We start from the raw sequence: 17,488 nt of genomic DNA, 5'->3' as shown, positions 1-17,488 counted from the left end.
CTGGCATTACCCAGGTAATGTGGAGAACTGTTTTTACATACAGTATAAATCTGAAAACGGGCCAAATCTAACCTGTCCAATCACCTTTCTATTAGTCTCAGATAATCAACAATTGATGGAACAATCACCTAGTGCTCTCAAGAGAGAGAGATTCTGTAATCTACTCACTGTTGCTCAGTTTGGACTCAAGAGTAGAATGCAGACAGACTCTAACCTTACACCGTTAATGCATTGTCTGAGCTGAGATGTCACTTTTAAAAAAAAAAAATAAAGCCTTAAGTTACCTCAGGAATGTGATTTGAAAGAAATTTGGCATATACATATTAATTAATCAAAACCTGCAACCCATTCAAAAAGATGACAGACTTAACAGCAATCTAGGTTTATTCAATAAATCACATCAGTTGCTTGACACTATGATCTTTTGCTATAAATTGAGTCCTTTGATCCTGCCCCCACTTGCTAACTGAGGAAGGAGCAGCACTCCAAAAGCTAATACTTCCAAATAAATCTGTTGCACTAGAACCTGGTGTTGAGATATATTTAAGTTTGGACTCTGGCAGGGCCACTCAGCTCTTGGACCAATCATAACTTTGAACCCAAGGGTGAGAATGACTGCCCTGAATATCAAGACAGCATTTGACCTAGTCTGCCAAAGAGCCAAAGCAAAACTAAACTCTGAATCAGCAGGAAAACTCTCCACTGGTTGAAGTCGCAGAAAGGATGATTTGCTGCAGTTGTTGGAGGTTAATTATCTCCATTCATCACTGTAGGAGTTTCTGTAGTAGACGAGGATGTTGCACACCGCTGAACCAGTTGAGACTTGATCCTACAGCCTCCTGGTTGGGGGGAGGAGCACCAACTCTGCACCACAAGAGTTAGTTTCTGTGGGTGAATAATTTTAAAATCAACTATTCAGAGATGGTATTACACAACAAGACAAGGTGTGACTTGAACCAATACTTCTTAGCTCAGAGTTAAGGTCACTTTCACTGCATGACAAGAACCTACAAGAGAAAGTGAGGACTGCAGATGCTAGAGTTCAGAGTTCAGTGTGTGGTGCTGGAAAAGCACTGCAGGTCAGACAGCATCCGAGGAGCAGAGAAAAAAAACAACAAAATCGACATTTTGAGCATGAGCATTCCTGATTAAGGGCTTATGCCCAAAACATTGATTCGCCTGCTCCTCAGATGCTGCCTGACCTGCAGAGCTTTTCCAGCACCACACTCTGACAAGAGCCTATAGTCTCAGTGGGTAGTGATCTCAGCCTAACCCTCTTTAGCTGCTTCAAAGACCTGCCCTCCACTATAAGATCAGAATTGGGAATATCTACTTCAGTCTGCATAATGTTCAGTAGTACCTTTCCCTGACTAGACACTGAAGCAGTTCATGTTCATATAAAGACATCGGAACAACATTCAGACATTTGGCTGATATATGGCCATTTAATTACTGCACCCATTGAAAGGTCAGAGACTAAGAATTCTTATAATTAACCCACAGATTTGCTCCTCAAAGTCTGTTAACAAATCATTTGTTATTTTCATTTTCAAAAAACAAAAGTGGAAAATAAGATTTATTCATGCAGAATTAGTATTTTTAAAAATTCAGTTTTATTTTTGCTCAAAAGTAAAATCAAGGATGAGATCATTCTTGTTACTAAACTCTATTATATCTCTCACCAAAAATAAATATATTTTGGGGTCATTATTTCTTTGGGGGGGGGGGGGGGGGGGGAAAGAGAGCACCTTGTTGGGGATAAACTGGTCATCACATTTTTCTACATTTTGACTCTGATTATAGTTCAAAAGACATACTTTCAAGCACTGCTAAGATATCAAATTGGAGAGTTTTTCCAATTCCAAAAGGACAATTTTATGCATAAGGAAAGCAAACCAATGAATACTGAATTGAAGAAGAGTTCAATAACTTTAGGGTTTGATATCTCCTGTATCCTTAGCCCAAACCCAACAACTTTGCCTGGTTATCACTTGTCAAAAAGTCTAGCGCTGGAAAAAGCACAGCAGGTCAGGCAGCACCCAAGGAGCAAGAGAATTGACATTTCAGGCATAAGCCCACACTTTTCAATTCTGACTGTCCAGCATCTGCAGTCTCACTTATTAACACATGGTTTGCTATTACACAGCATCCAGTGTTAGCTAGCCATTAATAGCTTTTCACCCTCCCAGCCAGATTGTTATCTACTCCTTTGTTTGCCTAACTACTCTTCTCTCTCTTTGGGCTCTATCCCCACCTACTGTTTACTCTGTACCCCTTCCCCACACCCTATTTTCTGCATATAAACAGATTTTCCTAGCTACCATCAGTTCTGAGGAAGGGTCACTCGACCCGAAACGTTAACTGATTTCTCTCTACAGACGTTACCAAATCTGCTAAATTTTTATTTTTTTCCCCTCACATTTAAAACATCTGCAGTTTTTTTTTTGTTTTTTAGTGATAAATGATTAGTCAGTCTAACACAGTAAGTGTATACACAAGTTATTCAAAAACACTCGCTTATTCAGCACTGCCATCCATCAAAATTCCACCAACTCCAACTACGTCATGATGTGTGTGCACCTTATAATGCCTAGGCCCAAGTTCAGGGATTCCCTTAAGTTTCTCTATCTCTCTTGCACCATTAACATATTCATTGAAATCTAATTCTTTCATCGAACAGCTATCATGGTCATTTGCCCCAGTGTCAATTCTTTTTGATATTGCTTCTGTGAAGCTCCTCTGTACAGTTTGCTACTTTAAAAGCCCAACGCAATTGCAAGTTGTTGTTGCATTACAAGATTTAATAAGTTGCACTACATGATTATCAGACTGTATTAGTAATAGTTCAATATTTTGTTTAAACTCCGACTCTCAGAGATGGTGAGCTGCTAAAAATGTAATAGATTACTTACCAATAAGAAGAAGAGTTCCAACTGCCAGGCCTCCTCCTAAAAAGAAATTAACATTATAAAAATTTCAGTGTCCTCAATAATACAGAAGGTTTTAAAATGAAGAATTATTCAGAAATAGTTTTACATGAAAAGTTACAAGTTATGAACAAAAACTGAATATTGTACCATTTATCATAAAGATAAAATTATAAAGACAAGTTAGCAACATAAAACCACTCACATGATAAAAGAAAGAAATCAGCATAAGCCTCAATCCCACAGAGCATCTATTCCACTACAATGCTAATAGATATTGGCTAATCCACAAGCTATTCCAAAGAAGAGCAAGGATATTCACCATGGGGTCCTGCACGACATTTTTGTTTGAAATAGAAAAGAAATTTTGGGTGATCCTTTGCTGTTTGTGGAACCTTGCTGGTGACAAATGTTTGTCTACATTACAACTGTGACTCCATTTAAAAGGAAATGCCATAAAAGGCTCTCAAGCCCTTTGCAATGTCTTCTAATCACAAAAGGTGCTACAGAAAATGAAAGTTGCTTTTTCTTTTGAAAAAGTACACTCAAGTAAGAATGTTTAACATGCTATACATTTTCTCACTTAAACATTGGGATTCCATACAGAACATTTTGACACTGGGTCTAATCCAACAAATAACCTGAGAGAGTGAATGATTTACTGACTTTACTTTCAGTATCTGGCACATTCCCAATTTGCATGTTTGAGGAGATGCATAGAGGTCATCAAGACCTGTGGACAATAATAAACTCCTTTGGTATTTTCTCTAATACTGTGCTAGTTCTCCCAAAGGCTAAAGTTTGTGCAGCTGGCAGTAGTTAAATTGCCAGACTCAGATTAACTCACGTTGGTCAAAAGCCTAGTTAACATACAAAAAAAGGATTGCGAGCCACTGGTTAGCAAACCCAACAAATCTATTTATGATTGCTACACCAGTTGCACGAGTTTACAGGCAACTAAAAAGAGGCCATTATACAATTTAAAAAAATGATTAGAAAACCAAAAAATGATTGAAACGCCAAACCAATCTTTCGAACTTGGATAGGGAGGCTATTCTATTCACAATTCCCTAAAAAGCTTTTTTGCATTCATAAAAGGGATACTAATTGGGCAGTTATGATATTTACAGAAGCCCTTTTCCTCCTCAAAATTATAGAACTCAAACTTTGGATTAGGCTATTTTCAAGTGTCTAAACAAATCTGCAAACTACTAGAGCATGGTGGAACGCTCCCTCCAATTCCAAACTTGAAATTTCACATAAAGGAAACAAGGTTGTGCAAGAGTCAGAAGGGTTACATCTATAGTTTTAATTCCCAGTCTTGAAAATACAAAGCACTGTTATGATAAAGATTTTGATTCCAGTAACAGCATTACTTCTAAACTTTATTCAAAGATTGACCCAATTTTGAAAAGTCACCATACATACTGCATTACGACTTAGTAATTCTCTACTGGGCATAGGTATCTGCTCAGGTCAAACTCCATTCAAAAGCCATAAACCAAAATCAGTCCTAAACAAATTGTACAATTTAAGTGGTTACTGGAGTTTGATTAATAGAAAGTGACATCGATATAATCCAGTTCTTGTGACCTCAAATAAAACACTTAAAAGTTTGATATCAATGTACCCTCTATTAACTGAAGAATTTTTTTGAGATATTAAAAATCTATGTTCACAATGAACTGCATACATCTTAAGTACAGACAAAAACAGCTATTCTCGAATTTGGAATAATCATGCAGCATTAACAAAATCATTACCCAAATCAAAAGGCTGAAAACATTTGAATAGAGCAAGCCAGCAAATAACAAATATAACTGCAATATTTTGGGTTATGTTTCTTCGACATAAACAGGTAATAAAATAGATATTATAAAATTTATCGAAGGCAGGGACCTTGTACAGGACACAGTGAACTTCAGCTGGAGTGCTGCATTCAGTTTTGGGCACTACACTTACTAGAAAATATCGGAGAAGGTGGAGCGAAAAGAAAAAACAAAATCACAAATGTTTCCAGGGATAGAGAACATACGAAGATTGAAGAAAGAAAAAATGGTTTCCTTGGAGAAAATGCCATTAGGAGGAGATTTGATGGAGGTATTCAAAATCACAAGAGTCTGGACAATAGGTAGGGTGAAACTGTTCCCACCCATGAAGCTATAACGTGCAAGTGTTTGTAGATTTAAAAACATGTTGAAAAACAATATAAAAACCCAGGTCTGTCAGCATCTGGGAAGAGAAATCAGAATTAATGTTTCAGTCGAGCGAAACCTGCTGAGCTCTTCCAGCAATTTCCATTTGTTTCTCATTTACAACATCTACAACTCTTTTGGTTTTTAATATAAAGAAACATTCACATAGCAAATGGTTATGGTCTGGAATGCACTACCTGTGTGTGATGGAGGCAAGTTCAATTGCAGTCTAAGAGATTCTTGGAAAATCAACAAAATCTGTGTACAAACTTACTGGGAGAAGGCCAGAAATGACTAAGTAAATTGTTCAATCAGAATAGACACGATGGTCCAAATAGCCTCCTTCTATGCTGTAGCCATACTGTGAAAAATTCCACTGAACTTCAAGTCTTCACAGAATCTCAGAATTATTACAGTGCAGAAAGAGGCCAATTAAATATAAAAGAACTTGATAGTGAAAATCTGCAACAAGAATAAAAGGTGCTGTAGTAACTCAGATCTTGCAGCACCTGTAGAGAGAAAGAGTTACAGTTGAGTCCAGTGACCCTTCAGCCCACTGCACCTGCACCCTGCTCAATTATCTTCGGCTAATCTCCCAAGAGACAGCCTAACCACCACCCTTTGACATTCAATGGTGTTACCATATGTTTTAAAAAATTCTCAAGGTCAGGTTCGTAGGAGAGTAGTCTGACACAGAACAAACGACCAAGAGGCGAGTCTGCTAGAATATGAGCATTTTATTCCCCGCAGCGTCGCCACAACCAGGTCTCATACTTACAACGGGTCTGGCTTATACTCACTCTACATGTTACCGGAACTGGGAGCCGTCAGTTCTCGTAGAGCGGTTGCCAACAACCCACGCTCGGCGGTTAAACGTAACCCCGGAGCAGACTCACCGAACTGGAGACTTTTCCAGCTGATATACTCTTTTCCAGATATAAACATTCATGTGAACAGCAGAGCAAGGCTAAAAAACACATTCCATTCTGGTTACATACAGATAAGAAGATTCACACGGGGAGGTGTGTAATAAGATTCACACGGGACTAAGCAACACCTCCATTCCGGTTAGATTCACACATGTATTGGGACATAATTTTTAACCGTTTACACCACACCATACCAGGCCCGCTGTCAAGGAAAGGCCGCCAGCATTCTCAAAGATCCACCCCACCCTGGCAATGTTTTTCTACAACCTTTACCATCGGGGAGAAAGTATAGAAGCCTGAACACACGCACCAGCCAGTTTCAAAACAGTTTCTATCCGATTGTTGTTAGAATACTGAATGGACACAAACTCTTAACATTTGCCTGTACCTGTGTTTTTGTCTTTGCCACAGTTTACCTATTATTTACTTATCTATGTTACTTAACTCTGATCTGCCTGTATTGCTCGCAAGACAAAGCTTTTCCCTGTGCCTCGGTACACATGACAATAAATTCAATTCACTCAATCGCCCACTATCAATAACCCGGGAGTTATCATTGATCAGAAACTCAATTGGGCTCACCACATAATGCAGTGGCCACAAGAATAGGTTAGAGGCTAGGAATACTACAGTGAGTAACTCACCTCCTGACTTCCGAAAGTCAGGAGTGTGATAGAATACTTTGCATTTGCCTGGACGAGTGCAGCCTCAACAACACCGAAGATGCTTGACAACATCCAGAACAAAACTGCCCATTTGATTGCCACTGCATCCACACCCTCCTCCATTGATGTTCAATAGCAGTGTGTACTATCAACACGATGCACTGCAGAAGTTCACCAAAGATACTCAGACAGCACCTTCCAAACCCATGACCATCCAGAAAGGACAAGGGCAGCAGATTTATGGGAACATCACCACCAAGCCACTCACCATCCTGATTTGGAAACATATTGGCATTCCTTCACTGTCGCTGGGTCAAAATCCTGGAATTCCCACCTTAATGGCATTGTGGGTCAACTCATAGCAGGTGGACTGCAGTGATTCAAGGCAGCAGCTCATTACCACCTTCAAAGGCAACTAGGATAGGTAATAAATGCCAGCTACCCAATGACACCCACATTCCACAAACTGAGCAAATGAAAGTCCCTGCACACCATTACTATCCCGAAAAAAAAGGACAGCCATAGACTGGTTAGCAAGGTTAAAATCATATGGAATACAGGGAGAACCAGGTATATGGACACAGAACTAGCTCAATAGTATAAGACAGAGGTTGGTGGTGCAGAGTTGCTTTTCAGACTGGAAGCCTGTGACCAGCAGTTTGCCACAAGGATCTGTGCTGGATCCACTGCTTTTCATCATTTATATAAATGATTTGAATATGAACACAGGATGTATGGTTAGTAAGTTTGCAGATGCCATCAAAATTGAAGGTGTAGTGCACAACAAAGAAGGGTAACTCAGTACAACAGGATTGTGATCAGATGGGCCAATGAGCTGAGGACTAGCAGATGAAGTTTCATTTAGGTAAATGTGAGGTGCTACATTTTGGAAAGGCAAATCAGGGCAGGACTTATACACTTAATGGTAATGTCCTGGGCAGTATTGCTGAGCAAAGACCTAGGAGTGCAGGTTCATAGTTCCTTGAAAGTAGAGTCCAAGGTTGACAGCATAGTGAAGAATGTGTTTGGTATGTTTGCCTTTATTAGTCAGTGTATTTAGTGTAGGAGTAGGGAGGTCATATTGCAGCTGGAAAATACATTAGTGTACTTTTGGAATACTGTGTGCTATTCTAGTCTCCCTGTTATAGCAAGGATGTTGTGAAACTTGAAAGGGTTCAGGAAAGATTTACAAGGATGTTGTCAAGGTTGGAGGGCTTGAGCTGTTCGGGAGAGGCTGAATAAACTTTGACCATTTTGCCTGGAGCATAAGTTAAGAGGTGACCTTAGAGGTTTATAAAATCATGAGGGGCACGGATAACGTAGATAGACAAGGTCTTTTCACTGGTGTTGGGAAAGTCCAAAAGTAGAGAGCATAAGTTTAAGGTGAGGGGAAAGATATAAAAGCGACCTAAGGGGCAACTTATCCACAGAGGGTTGAGAGTGTATGGAATGCGCTGCCAGAGGAAGTGGAGGAGGCTGGTACAATTACAACAATTAAAAGCCATTTGGATAAGTGTATGAATAAGAAGGGTTGAGTGGGATATGGACTAAATGCTGGCAGATGGGACTAGATTTATTTATGATATCTGCTCAGCATGGACAAGTTGGACCAAAGCATCCATTTCTGTGCTGTCTGATTCTAACAACTTCTTTAATGCCTCAACTGAACCTGCCTCCACCACATTTCTAGGCAATGCATTCTATACCCAAACTGTGTGTAACAAGGTTGTCCCTCAGACCACCCGTGCTTTGTTTGCATATTACTTAAATTCATGACTCCTTTTTCTTGTCTCTTGTACAAGCAGGAACAATTTCATATCAGCATACTTTGCACAAGGTTTTGAAAACCTCAATCAGGTTGACATTCCAGGTCACCACTCAACCTTCCCTCCAGGGACAACAGTTCAACTATAAAATTAGATTGAAGAGGTTGGAAGTTTCTCAAACCTGGAACCATTCTGGGAAATCAATTCTGCATTCATTTCAATACCTTTGCATCATTCTTATAACCTAAGATCAACAAGTGGGTTGTACAAGCTCAACATCACCTCCCTACATTTGTACTCTATGGTCCTGATAAAGCCAAAAACATCCTGCTTTACTTAGTGTTCTCTACACCTGTTCTACCACTTTGAATGCTCTGCACATACATACAGGAGGAAATGAGGACTGCAGATGCTGGAGATCAGAGTCAAGAGTGTGGTGCTGGAAAAACATAGCAGGTAAGGCAGCATCTGAGGAGAATTGACATTTCAGGCAAAAATCCTTCATCAGGAATGTACATGCTTGCATCCAGGACCCTCTGCTCCTGCAGCATCTGAAGAATTGCACCCTTTTGTTGTTTTTTCAGTGTCCTTCCAATCAATCATACTTCTCTGCATTGAACCTCACCCCCACCAATTTAGCCAGTCCACCAACTTGTCAATGCTTTTTTGAAGTTCCACAATATCCTCCTCATAGTTCATAATACTTCGTCTGCAGATTTGGAAAGTATCCCCTGCACTCCAGATAGACAACCCCCTGGGCGAAACAAGGAAAAATTATGATCAGCTGAGTATCCCTTGCCCGATCTGTCCCTTTGTCAATCAGGTGTCAGTTACGTGGGGTGGGGAGGCGGAGTCTTGAATTACAGACACCCTCTATTTGCGTCTTCAGTTGAATAGGAACCGGGCTCACTGACCTATAATATAGTCTAGAGACGGTACCCCAGTAGAAAGTAGTAGCTGCCCATTCCGCAGTGATGGCCGAGTCCCAGGCACCCGTTGGCTCCGCACCTTCCGTTGAAAACTCGTGCCACTGCAAGATGCCATCTTCGTATGGCTGTTGTTCGCGTTGCACTTTGGGTAAAAGGCAGCGGCGTGGCTGATAGGCGTGGTCGGCAACACCAATCAACAGCGTCCTAGGAAGGGCTATCCAACCAGCGCTACTGTTTCTAACCGTCGACGTCAGGGACGCATAATAGCTTATTTGTGATTGGCTTATCCCCTTACCTTCCGTACCAGCGGGTCTTTGAGAGCACGCACGGTTGACGTTGTGAAAGCCTTGTGTTAATCTTCAGTTTGAGAAGAAAAGGTACAGATTTGAACTTTACTTATTTTAGAAGCCGTTGTTACTATTGCCAATGTCCTTGATTTAAATGAGTTAGACATTTAATGGCACCGGAGATTCAAAGCTGTCAAACCGTAACCAACTGTCACTGGAGGGTATTTGATCAAATGCGCATGCGCCTTGTTGGAATTGCTGTTAGGAGTTCTGCGTTGGAACTACAAATCCCACAGTGTGTTGTGGAGGACTTGAAAGAGAGAAATAGGAGTGAGATCTAGTGGAAAGTGGATCTATGTCATGTATGACTATCGACAATTAAAAATAATGAACTTCTGAAGAAGGGTCACTGGACTCCAAACGTTAACTCTGTTTGCACTCCACAGATGCTGTCAGACCTGCTGAGTTTCTCCAGCAATTTCAGGTTTTATTTCTGAGAGTTAAAAATAATGACTTGATTCCATTTCATTGCCAGTAGATCATTTGCAATGGCTGCTTCTGCATTATTCTTTTTGATTACCGCCCAAAGATTTTGACCCCTCCATGGACTGTAGCCTGCTTTTTTACAGTTATCACCTCGTTTGACCCTGTTGTCACTAAGGTATCACATGGCTTAACCAACATTCAATACTGAGTTGATTCGTGTGTGGGCTCTCTCGTCAAAACAGAAAGCGACAGAGGTCACAAAAATATGTCAAGTCATAATGTCCAGTGTACTTAAAATGCATTTCTACAAACAAACCCCTTTTCTAAAAAATGTTTGCATATTATCATTTACTGTGACAAGTTAACCAGTTTGCCCATTCTAGAAAAGAAATTGTTATGAACAAAATGATTATTTATTCTTGTCAGTTCTGCCTTCATTCATCTATAATCTCTCAAGAGTTCAAGTTATTATCATTTGCTTTTCTCATGTCTGTGTGATGTTCCACCTATGTGGGAATACTATTCTCATGGACAGTGCTTGCTATTTTTCTACTTTTTCGTGGTGTGTCGGCATTGTTGGCTAGGCCAGCATTTATTGCCCATCCACAATCGTCCTTGAGAAGGTTGTGGTGAGCTGCTTTTTTGAACTACTGTATCCTTGGTTTGTAGGTATACCTACAAAACTATTAGTAAGGGAGTTTGGGAACAAGTGAAGGAATGACAACATCGTTCGAAGTCAGAATGATGTATGGCTTGAAGGCAAACTTGCAATGGTGTGTTTCCATGCACTTCCTGCCCTTTTGCTTCTAGATAGTACAAGTCATTGGTTTGTGAGGTGCTATCAAAAGAGCCTTGTTGATTTGCTGCAGTACATCTTGTAGATGGTACTGTCTGCTGCCAGTGTGCATTGCTGTATACATGGATTGCCCAGTACAGTGTTTGGTTAATGGTAGCCCTCGGGATGTTAGTAATGAAGGATTCAGGCATTTGGAAAAAAACATACCAAGATATACCTTTCTCATCATGAAGCAAGCCATGTCTTGCTGCTTGCTGGTAACAAAGCACTCACCCAGCTGACTTTGGTAGTCTGCTTGGTGAAACCATCAACAGGACCTCCATCTTCTTATCATGTTCAAACTCTAGGGTTTAGAACCAACTAGGCAAAAGTGACGACTGCAGATGCTGGAAACCAGAGTCTAGGTTAGAGTGATGCTGGAAAAGCACAGCAGGTCAGGCAGCATCAGAGGAGCAGGAAAATCAATGTTTGGGGCAAAAGCCCTTCATCAGTAATGGAGGCAGGGAGCCTCCAGGGTGGAGAGATAAATGAGCTCAGCACCATACTCATGACCTGTCCTACCCTGCCAATCTCCCTTCCCTATCCACTCCACCCTTCCCTCTGACCTATCACCTCCATCCCCACCCCCATCCACCCATTGTACTCCTTGCCACCTTCTCCCCAGCCCCCCACCCCATTTATATCTCCACCCGGGGGCTCCCTGCCTCCATTCCTGATGAAGGTCTTTTGCCCGAAACGTTGATTTTCCTGATCCTCGGATGCTGCCTGACCTGCTGTGCTTTTCCAGCACCACTCTAATCTAGACTCTCGGGTTTTAGAAGCTGACTACCTCTCAATTGTGATTGATGGTTTTTATGTATAAATTTCTCCACAGAGGGCAGGTGTATGCCACTGTTGAATTTCTTGGAGCATTCCGCAACAATGTGACCAGACCTATCCATTGCAACACTGAGGACAGGAAGAGCCAAACAACATCATGACACTTTGTGTTTGCATAATGTGGATGTCCACAACTATGCCTAAATGTGGCTAGGTGGATAAAATGTTGTGAATGTTTTTCCCTCACTTTATCTCAAGATTTCAAATTCCCTTTTTAATCTCTCACTAAATAGCTCAGGTGATTTCCACACTTTGTGAGTTAAAAATTGGTTAAATTTGAACCATTTTCAACAGCTAGGCAAAAGTGAGGACTGCAGATGTTGGAGATCAGATTCCAGATTAGAGTGGTGCTGGAAAAGCACGGCAGGTCAGGCAGAATCCGAGGAGCAGGAAAATCAACGTTTCGGGCAAAAGCCCCTCATCAGGAATCTTTACAGCAGCTGATGACCAGGTTCTTACCTGCAATGGAGAGGGAGTGTTTTTCCCATGTTTGCACTCTATTCTTCCCGTTTTATAGTGCATATGTGGGCACTTTCAAATTATATTCCCAGCCCCTGATAGTGAATGGGACAAAGGACTGGTTGATGCAGCTTCCAAATGATACAACTTCACTCTTGTGTCAAATTATCCTGGATCCCAATCTCTTTCAAGTAGTTGCAGATGCTCATCAGTCTGTGCACTGACTGCACGTCTGAGCAGAAGACAGTAAATTCATCCGTATACTGGAGGCTTTGATCTCAGTATCTTCACTACTTGGACAGTCAGCCCTCTTCTGCTTGCAAAGGATTCCATAGAACACATGAACATGATGGGAGGAATTTTAATTGCTGCACCAGGGGCAGTCTTGAGCTACCTGGCTGTAAACCTGGGGTCTCTCCCTAAGTTCTGCAAGCTATTTACCTCCTATCCATACTTTAAGACACTCTTTTTCCTTTTGACCAAGTTTTTGGTTTTCTACCATATATCGTTCAGTGCCAGACTTGCATTATAACACTCTTCTGAAGAGCCTTGGGATGTTTTAATGTATTAAAGCATCATTACTTGTAAAAGGTTTTTGTGCAAATTGGATGTGTTTTTAAATATAAAGAACACAAAATACAAGATGAGAAGCATCTATGCAGAAAGAAACAGAGTTAATTCTTCAAGTTGGTACCCTTTCATCAGAGTTCAAATTGGGTTGCACTGATTGCATAAACGATGCGCAAACTATATTCCAAGCATGATTAAACTGATCAAATTGTCTGAGAGAGATTGCAAATAGTTGTAAGCTCATACGGACATGTTAAGAATTAGGTATGTAAAGCCACATTGTATGTACATTGAGTTTGATTAATCAAAGTAGCTTTTTCTCAATATGTTAATTTATTTTAATGTTTAGATTTATTATTAAAAGAACACATAATGTAAACTTGCTGAAAATAGTCCAGTGTACAGACTGAGCATTTAAATTATATTTAAAAACAATGAGGTGAAATTCCGCTTCTTGAGTTTCTCAAACTACAGATAGTGCATCAGTGGCTTGTTTGATGTGCTCATCAATTTCTTCTTCCATTGAGGTCAACACAGTTCTTGTTCGTTTTGTAAGTTTGCTCACTGAGCTGGTAGATTTGTTCTCAGACTTTTCGTCACCACGCAAGGCAAATCATTAGCGAGCCTCCGTTGAAGTGCTGGTGTTCTGTCCCACTTTCTATTTATATGTCTTGGTCTATAAAAGTGGGTGATATCATTTTTCAGTTTTTTTTTCACTGGTTGCTAAATGGGGTTCAAATTGATATGTCTATTGATGGAGTTTCAGATTCGGACCCTATTTATCAACCTCTGAAAAGAAAAGAACCAGAAGAGATATCACCCATCTTAACAGGCCAAGACACTTAAATAGAAACCGGGACAGAACGCCAGTGCTTCAATGAACGCTCGCTGATGACGTTACCTAGCACGGTGATGAAACATCTGAGAACAAGCCTAGCAGCTCAGTGAGTAAACTTACAACCTGAGCTACAAATCTCAAAAATCACAAACAATTTTTGTTTACTAATACATTTTTATGTCATGGGAGTATGATATTTGTAACAGATTTGAATTTATTATGTGAATATCAGTGTTTGTTATTTATGTGCAGTTTTTAATATTTTGTTTCACATGCTGCAAATTAGCTTTCTTCAACTGCAACCCCAATTGCCTTAGAAAGTTCCAATCCAGTCTTTCAGGTAGGGCATTTCAAATCCTAATTAAGATAATTTCTTCCCCTTTCCATTCTAGCTTTCCCTGAGGCATGTTACACTTATCTGCATTAAATAGCCTCTGCAATGTATCTATCTATTTGATCAAATCATCCTGAGCTGAAAATGTGTTGCTGGAAAAGCGCAGCAGGTCAGGCAGCATCCAGGGAACAGGAGAATCGACGTTTCGGGCATAAGCCCTTCTTATGCCCGAAATGTCGATTCTCCTGTTCCTTGGATGCTGCCTGACCTGCTGCGCTTTTCCAGCAACACATTTTCAGCTCTGATCTGCAGCATCTGCAGACCTCACTTTCTCCTCAAATCATCCTGAGATCTGATACAGTCCCATTTGTTATTTACAATGTAGATATGCTTTACAAACTTCAACATTGTTCTGAGTTTGTAAAGAGAGTACAATTAAATATAATAAAATCAGCCAATGATCCCTTGGAGACCTCACTGCACATTAAGCTCCTACAACTTAGCTAATTTCATATTTGCCTTACTGCTATTGTGCTACAATTGTGTAATTATGTCTTCTAATTTCTAAATAAGTTTGGTACTTTATCAAATGACCTTTGAAAGTCCTTATATAAAACTTTTACAGCATTACCTTTCTCAAGTCTCATTCTTACTTCATCAAAGAAGTAATAATAGAAAAGGATATTTTCATTGGTCTAATATGAGGAGTTGTTTCCACATGCAGAGTAAAATCTTATGTGTCAAAGGTCAAGTATACTGACTGAAGAGCCAGCAAAAGACCCATACTGCTTCTGTTCAGACAGTTGTATTGAACCATGAGCCAGTCAGGTAGCTGAGAGGCCAGTGATTGGTATTTCCCCAGGAAATCAATACCCGAGGGGAGCAAAACTTGCTGACTGATGGCTATTTCCAATTATAGACTACAGCTCTTTAGCTTAACAGTGCCACCGTGGACCTGTGGCTGCTGCTTGAATAACTGGCACTCAGGATTGCAGAGCCATCCAGGCTACAGTTACATAATGTCAGAGTAATTGGCTTGGTGGAGACTATTGGGAGAGGAATGTTGGAAGAATTAACAGAAAGGGCAGGGACATGGCTCTCAGCAGGCTGCCCCTTCCTCATTGAATTCAGTCCCAACTATTGGGGCACTGAATGCCTTTGTTAAGGGACCATGAACACTAGGGAAATTGGCCACATGGTATTAATTGTTTTGCATTCCACATAGTATTGAGTTGCCGAGCAGAGGCCGATAGCCAACTTCGGTACCCATGAGGGTGGCCTTAACCAGGACCTTGGGTATATGTCACATTACAGGTGAACCCACTACACTATACACACACTCATACACAAGCACGCATATACATTAACTCTTACGTGCTCACACTCTAATGCAGACCCTCTCATACACCTGCTGTCTCTCATGCACACACGTACACTCCACATACTTTCACCCACACGTACACCCTCTCACAGGCTTATACTCTGTCACACCCAGGTGCACACTCTACCAAGCACGCACACTCACACGCACACACTCACACTCTGTCTCCTCCCATCCCAACCACACATACTCTTTCCCACACATGCATGCACACACACATATACATATATACATCTGCAAGGTGAATTTGCATTTGCAGAATTGTATTTGCAGATACATTCTATTTTGTTCCAAAAGCGCAAAATCTACAGGCAGTCAATCCGTGTGACATTTTATAAATTCCTACTTTGGAAATAGAACCAGCCTGACTCAGGATTGGAATACATACAGACTCTAACCTCACACCTTTCATGCATTGTCTGAGCTGAGATGTCACCTTTTTGGAAAAACCTTAAGTTATCTTGGGAATGTGATTTGAAAGAAGTTCTGGGATTTACGTATTAGTGAATTGAAACCTGCAACCCATTCTAAAAGATGAAAGACTCAACAGGAATCTAGGTTTGTTCAATATATCAAATCAGTTGCATAACACTTTGATCTTTTGCTATAAATTCTGTGTCTTATGATCCTGCTCCACAGCTACCTGATGAAATAGCAGCGCACTGAAAGCTAGTGCTTCTAAATAAACCTGTTTGACTATAACCTAGTGATGTGTGATTTTTAACTTATTCCACATGGCAACAGCCCAGTCTGCAGCTAAGTTAATAACAGTGGTTATTAATTAGGCAATTAGGGGCATCAATTATTTGCAGTAGAAGAAGATTGACCGTAAGCCTTCCCACTCATAACTTAATTCTGAAGGAGGTAGGTAAAATAACTCCACAAAACCTGCTATCCTGTCATCAAGTTACCTTTTATTTACACGTGCATAATACAAGACACTGACCTAGTTAGTTCAGTGTCGGCTGTGAGAGTGAACAGAACCCCTGAATCTTCTGTTTGTTTTTCTTTTTTTTCTTTCTTTTTTTACCCCCACTCTACCTCCTAACTGCGGTAGTGCTTATTTTTTCCCCAGCACCCATGTGTGTATGCAGGTGTGAGACACAGTGAAAGACACAAGGTGCACGAATCTTGATTCAAATTTCCACCACCAGGAAGAAAGGAAACACCTGAGTAGCCTTGACAAGCAGTGCCCTTCACATCAAAGGGCAATGCTGTGTGATCAAACGTTTTTTTAATTTCAAAAATATACTTTATTCATAAAATAATTTGATGGTCTGTACAGTTGGTCATGCCATACATATGTAAACATTTGCACACAGAGATCAGAATTTATCATTTGGATATACAGGTCTGTACATTTATCAATCATATATCTATATATTTAGCTGAGGCGTCAGCGGAGCCCAAATGACTGCATGGGCCCCCTTTCTTCTTAGGCAGGCAGATGTTACACGGTGGTCTTCCCCCACCGCGCCTTGGCGGCAGCTGCCCCAAGCTTCAGCGCATCCCTCAACACATAGTCTAGGACCTTGGAATGTGCCAGTCTGCAACACTCAGTCGGGGTCAACTCCTTCAGCTGGAAGATCAACAGGTTTCGGAGCGCCCAGAGAGCGTCCTTCACCGAGTTGATGATCCTCCAGGCACAGTTGATGTTTGTCTTGGTATGCGTCCCGGGGAATAGAGCACAGAGTCCCACGTCATGGCGCTGCCCGGGACGAACCTCGACAAATGCCACTGCATTCCTCTCCAGAATTCTTCTGCATAGACACATTCCGGAAGGAGGTGTGTGACAGTCTCGTTTCCCCCCCCACACTCCTTCTGGGTAGGCACATTCCAGAAGGAGGTGTGTGACAGTCTAGTCCCCTACCGCAGCCACTTCGAGGGCAGTGTGCGGTGTGGCTGAGAGTCCGGGCGTGCATAAAGGATCTCACAGGCAGAGCCCTTCTCACCACCAGCCAAGCCATGTCTTGGTGCTTGTTGGAAAGTTCTGGCGATGAGGCATTCTGCCAAATGGCTTTGACAATCTGCTCAGGGAACCGCTCGA

The 17,488-nt window shown here is 41.1% G+C and overlaps 2 protein-coding genes across 7 annotated transcripts in view; one reads left to right on the top strand and one right to left on the bottom strand.

The window, feature by feature from the left end:
• elp4 (elongator acetyltransferase complex subunit 4) overlaps positions 1-9,546 on the bottom strand; it is a 274,712-nt gene extending 265,166 nt beyond the window's left edge. For both annotated transcript variants that reach the window (XM_043705557.1, XM_043705558.1), the window contains exons 1-2: positions 9,397-9,546; positions 2,913-2,948 (exon numbers count right to left, since the gene is read on the bottom strand). In XM_043705557.1, the coding sequence (XP_043561492.1) occupies positions 2,913-2,948; positions 9,397-9,526 (166 nt within the window). In that variant the 5' untranslated portion in view covers positions 9,527-9,546. The remainder of the gene's footprint in view (positions 1-2,912; positions 2,949-9,396) is intronic.
• A 169-nt stretch (positions 9,547-9,715) lies between these two features.
• The window catches only part of immp1l (inner mitochondrial membrane peptidase subunit 1), a 166,796-nt gene continuing 159,023 nt past the window's right edge, over positions 9,716-17,488 (top strand). For 4 of the 5 annotated variants that reach the window (XM_043705554.1, XM_043705550.1, XM_043705552.1 and 1 more), the window contains exon 1: positions 9,716-9,788. The gene's annotated coding sequence lies outside the window, so the exon portion shown is untranslated. The remainder of the gene's footprint in view (positions 9,789-17,488) is intronic. The other variant, XM_043705556.1, reaches the window with a different exon arrangement.

The sequence above is a fragment of the Chiloscyllium plagiosum genome, chromosome 16 (genome assembly GCF_004010195.1).
Source record: "Chiloscyllium plagiosum isolate BGI_BamShark_2017 chromosome 16, ASM401019v2, whole genome shotgun sequence".
In the NCBI taxonomy this organism is placed as follows: domain Eukaryota; kingdom Metazoa; phylum Chordata; class Chondrichthyes; order Orectolobiformes; family Hemiscylliidae; genus Chiloscyllium; species Chiloscyllium plagiosum.
The sequence above is the reverse complement of the archived record's forward strand: the minus strand, read 5'-3'. Positions and strand labels throughout refer to the sequence as shown.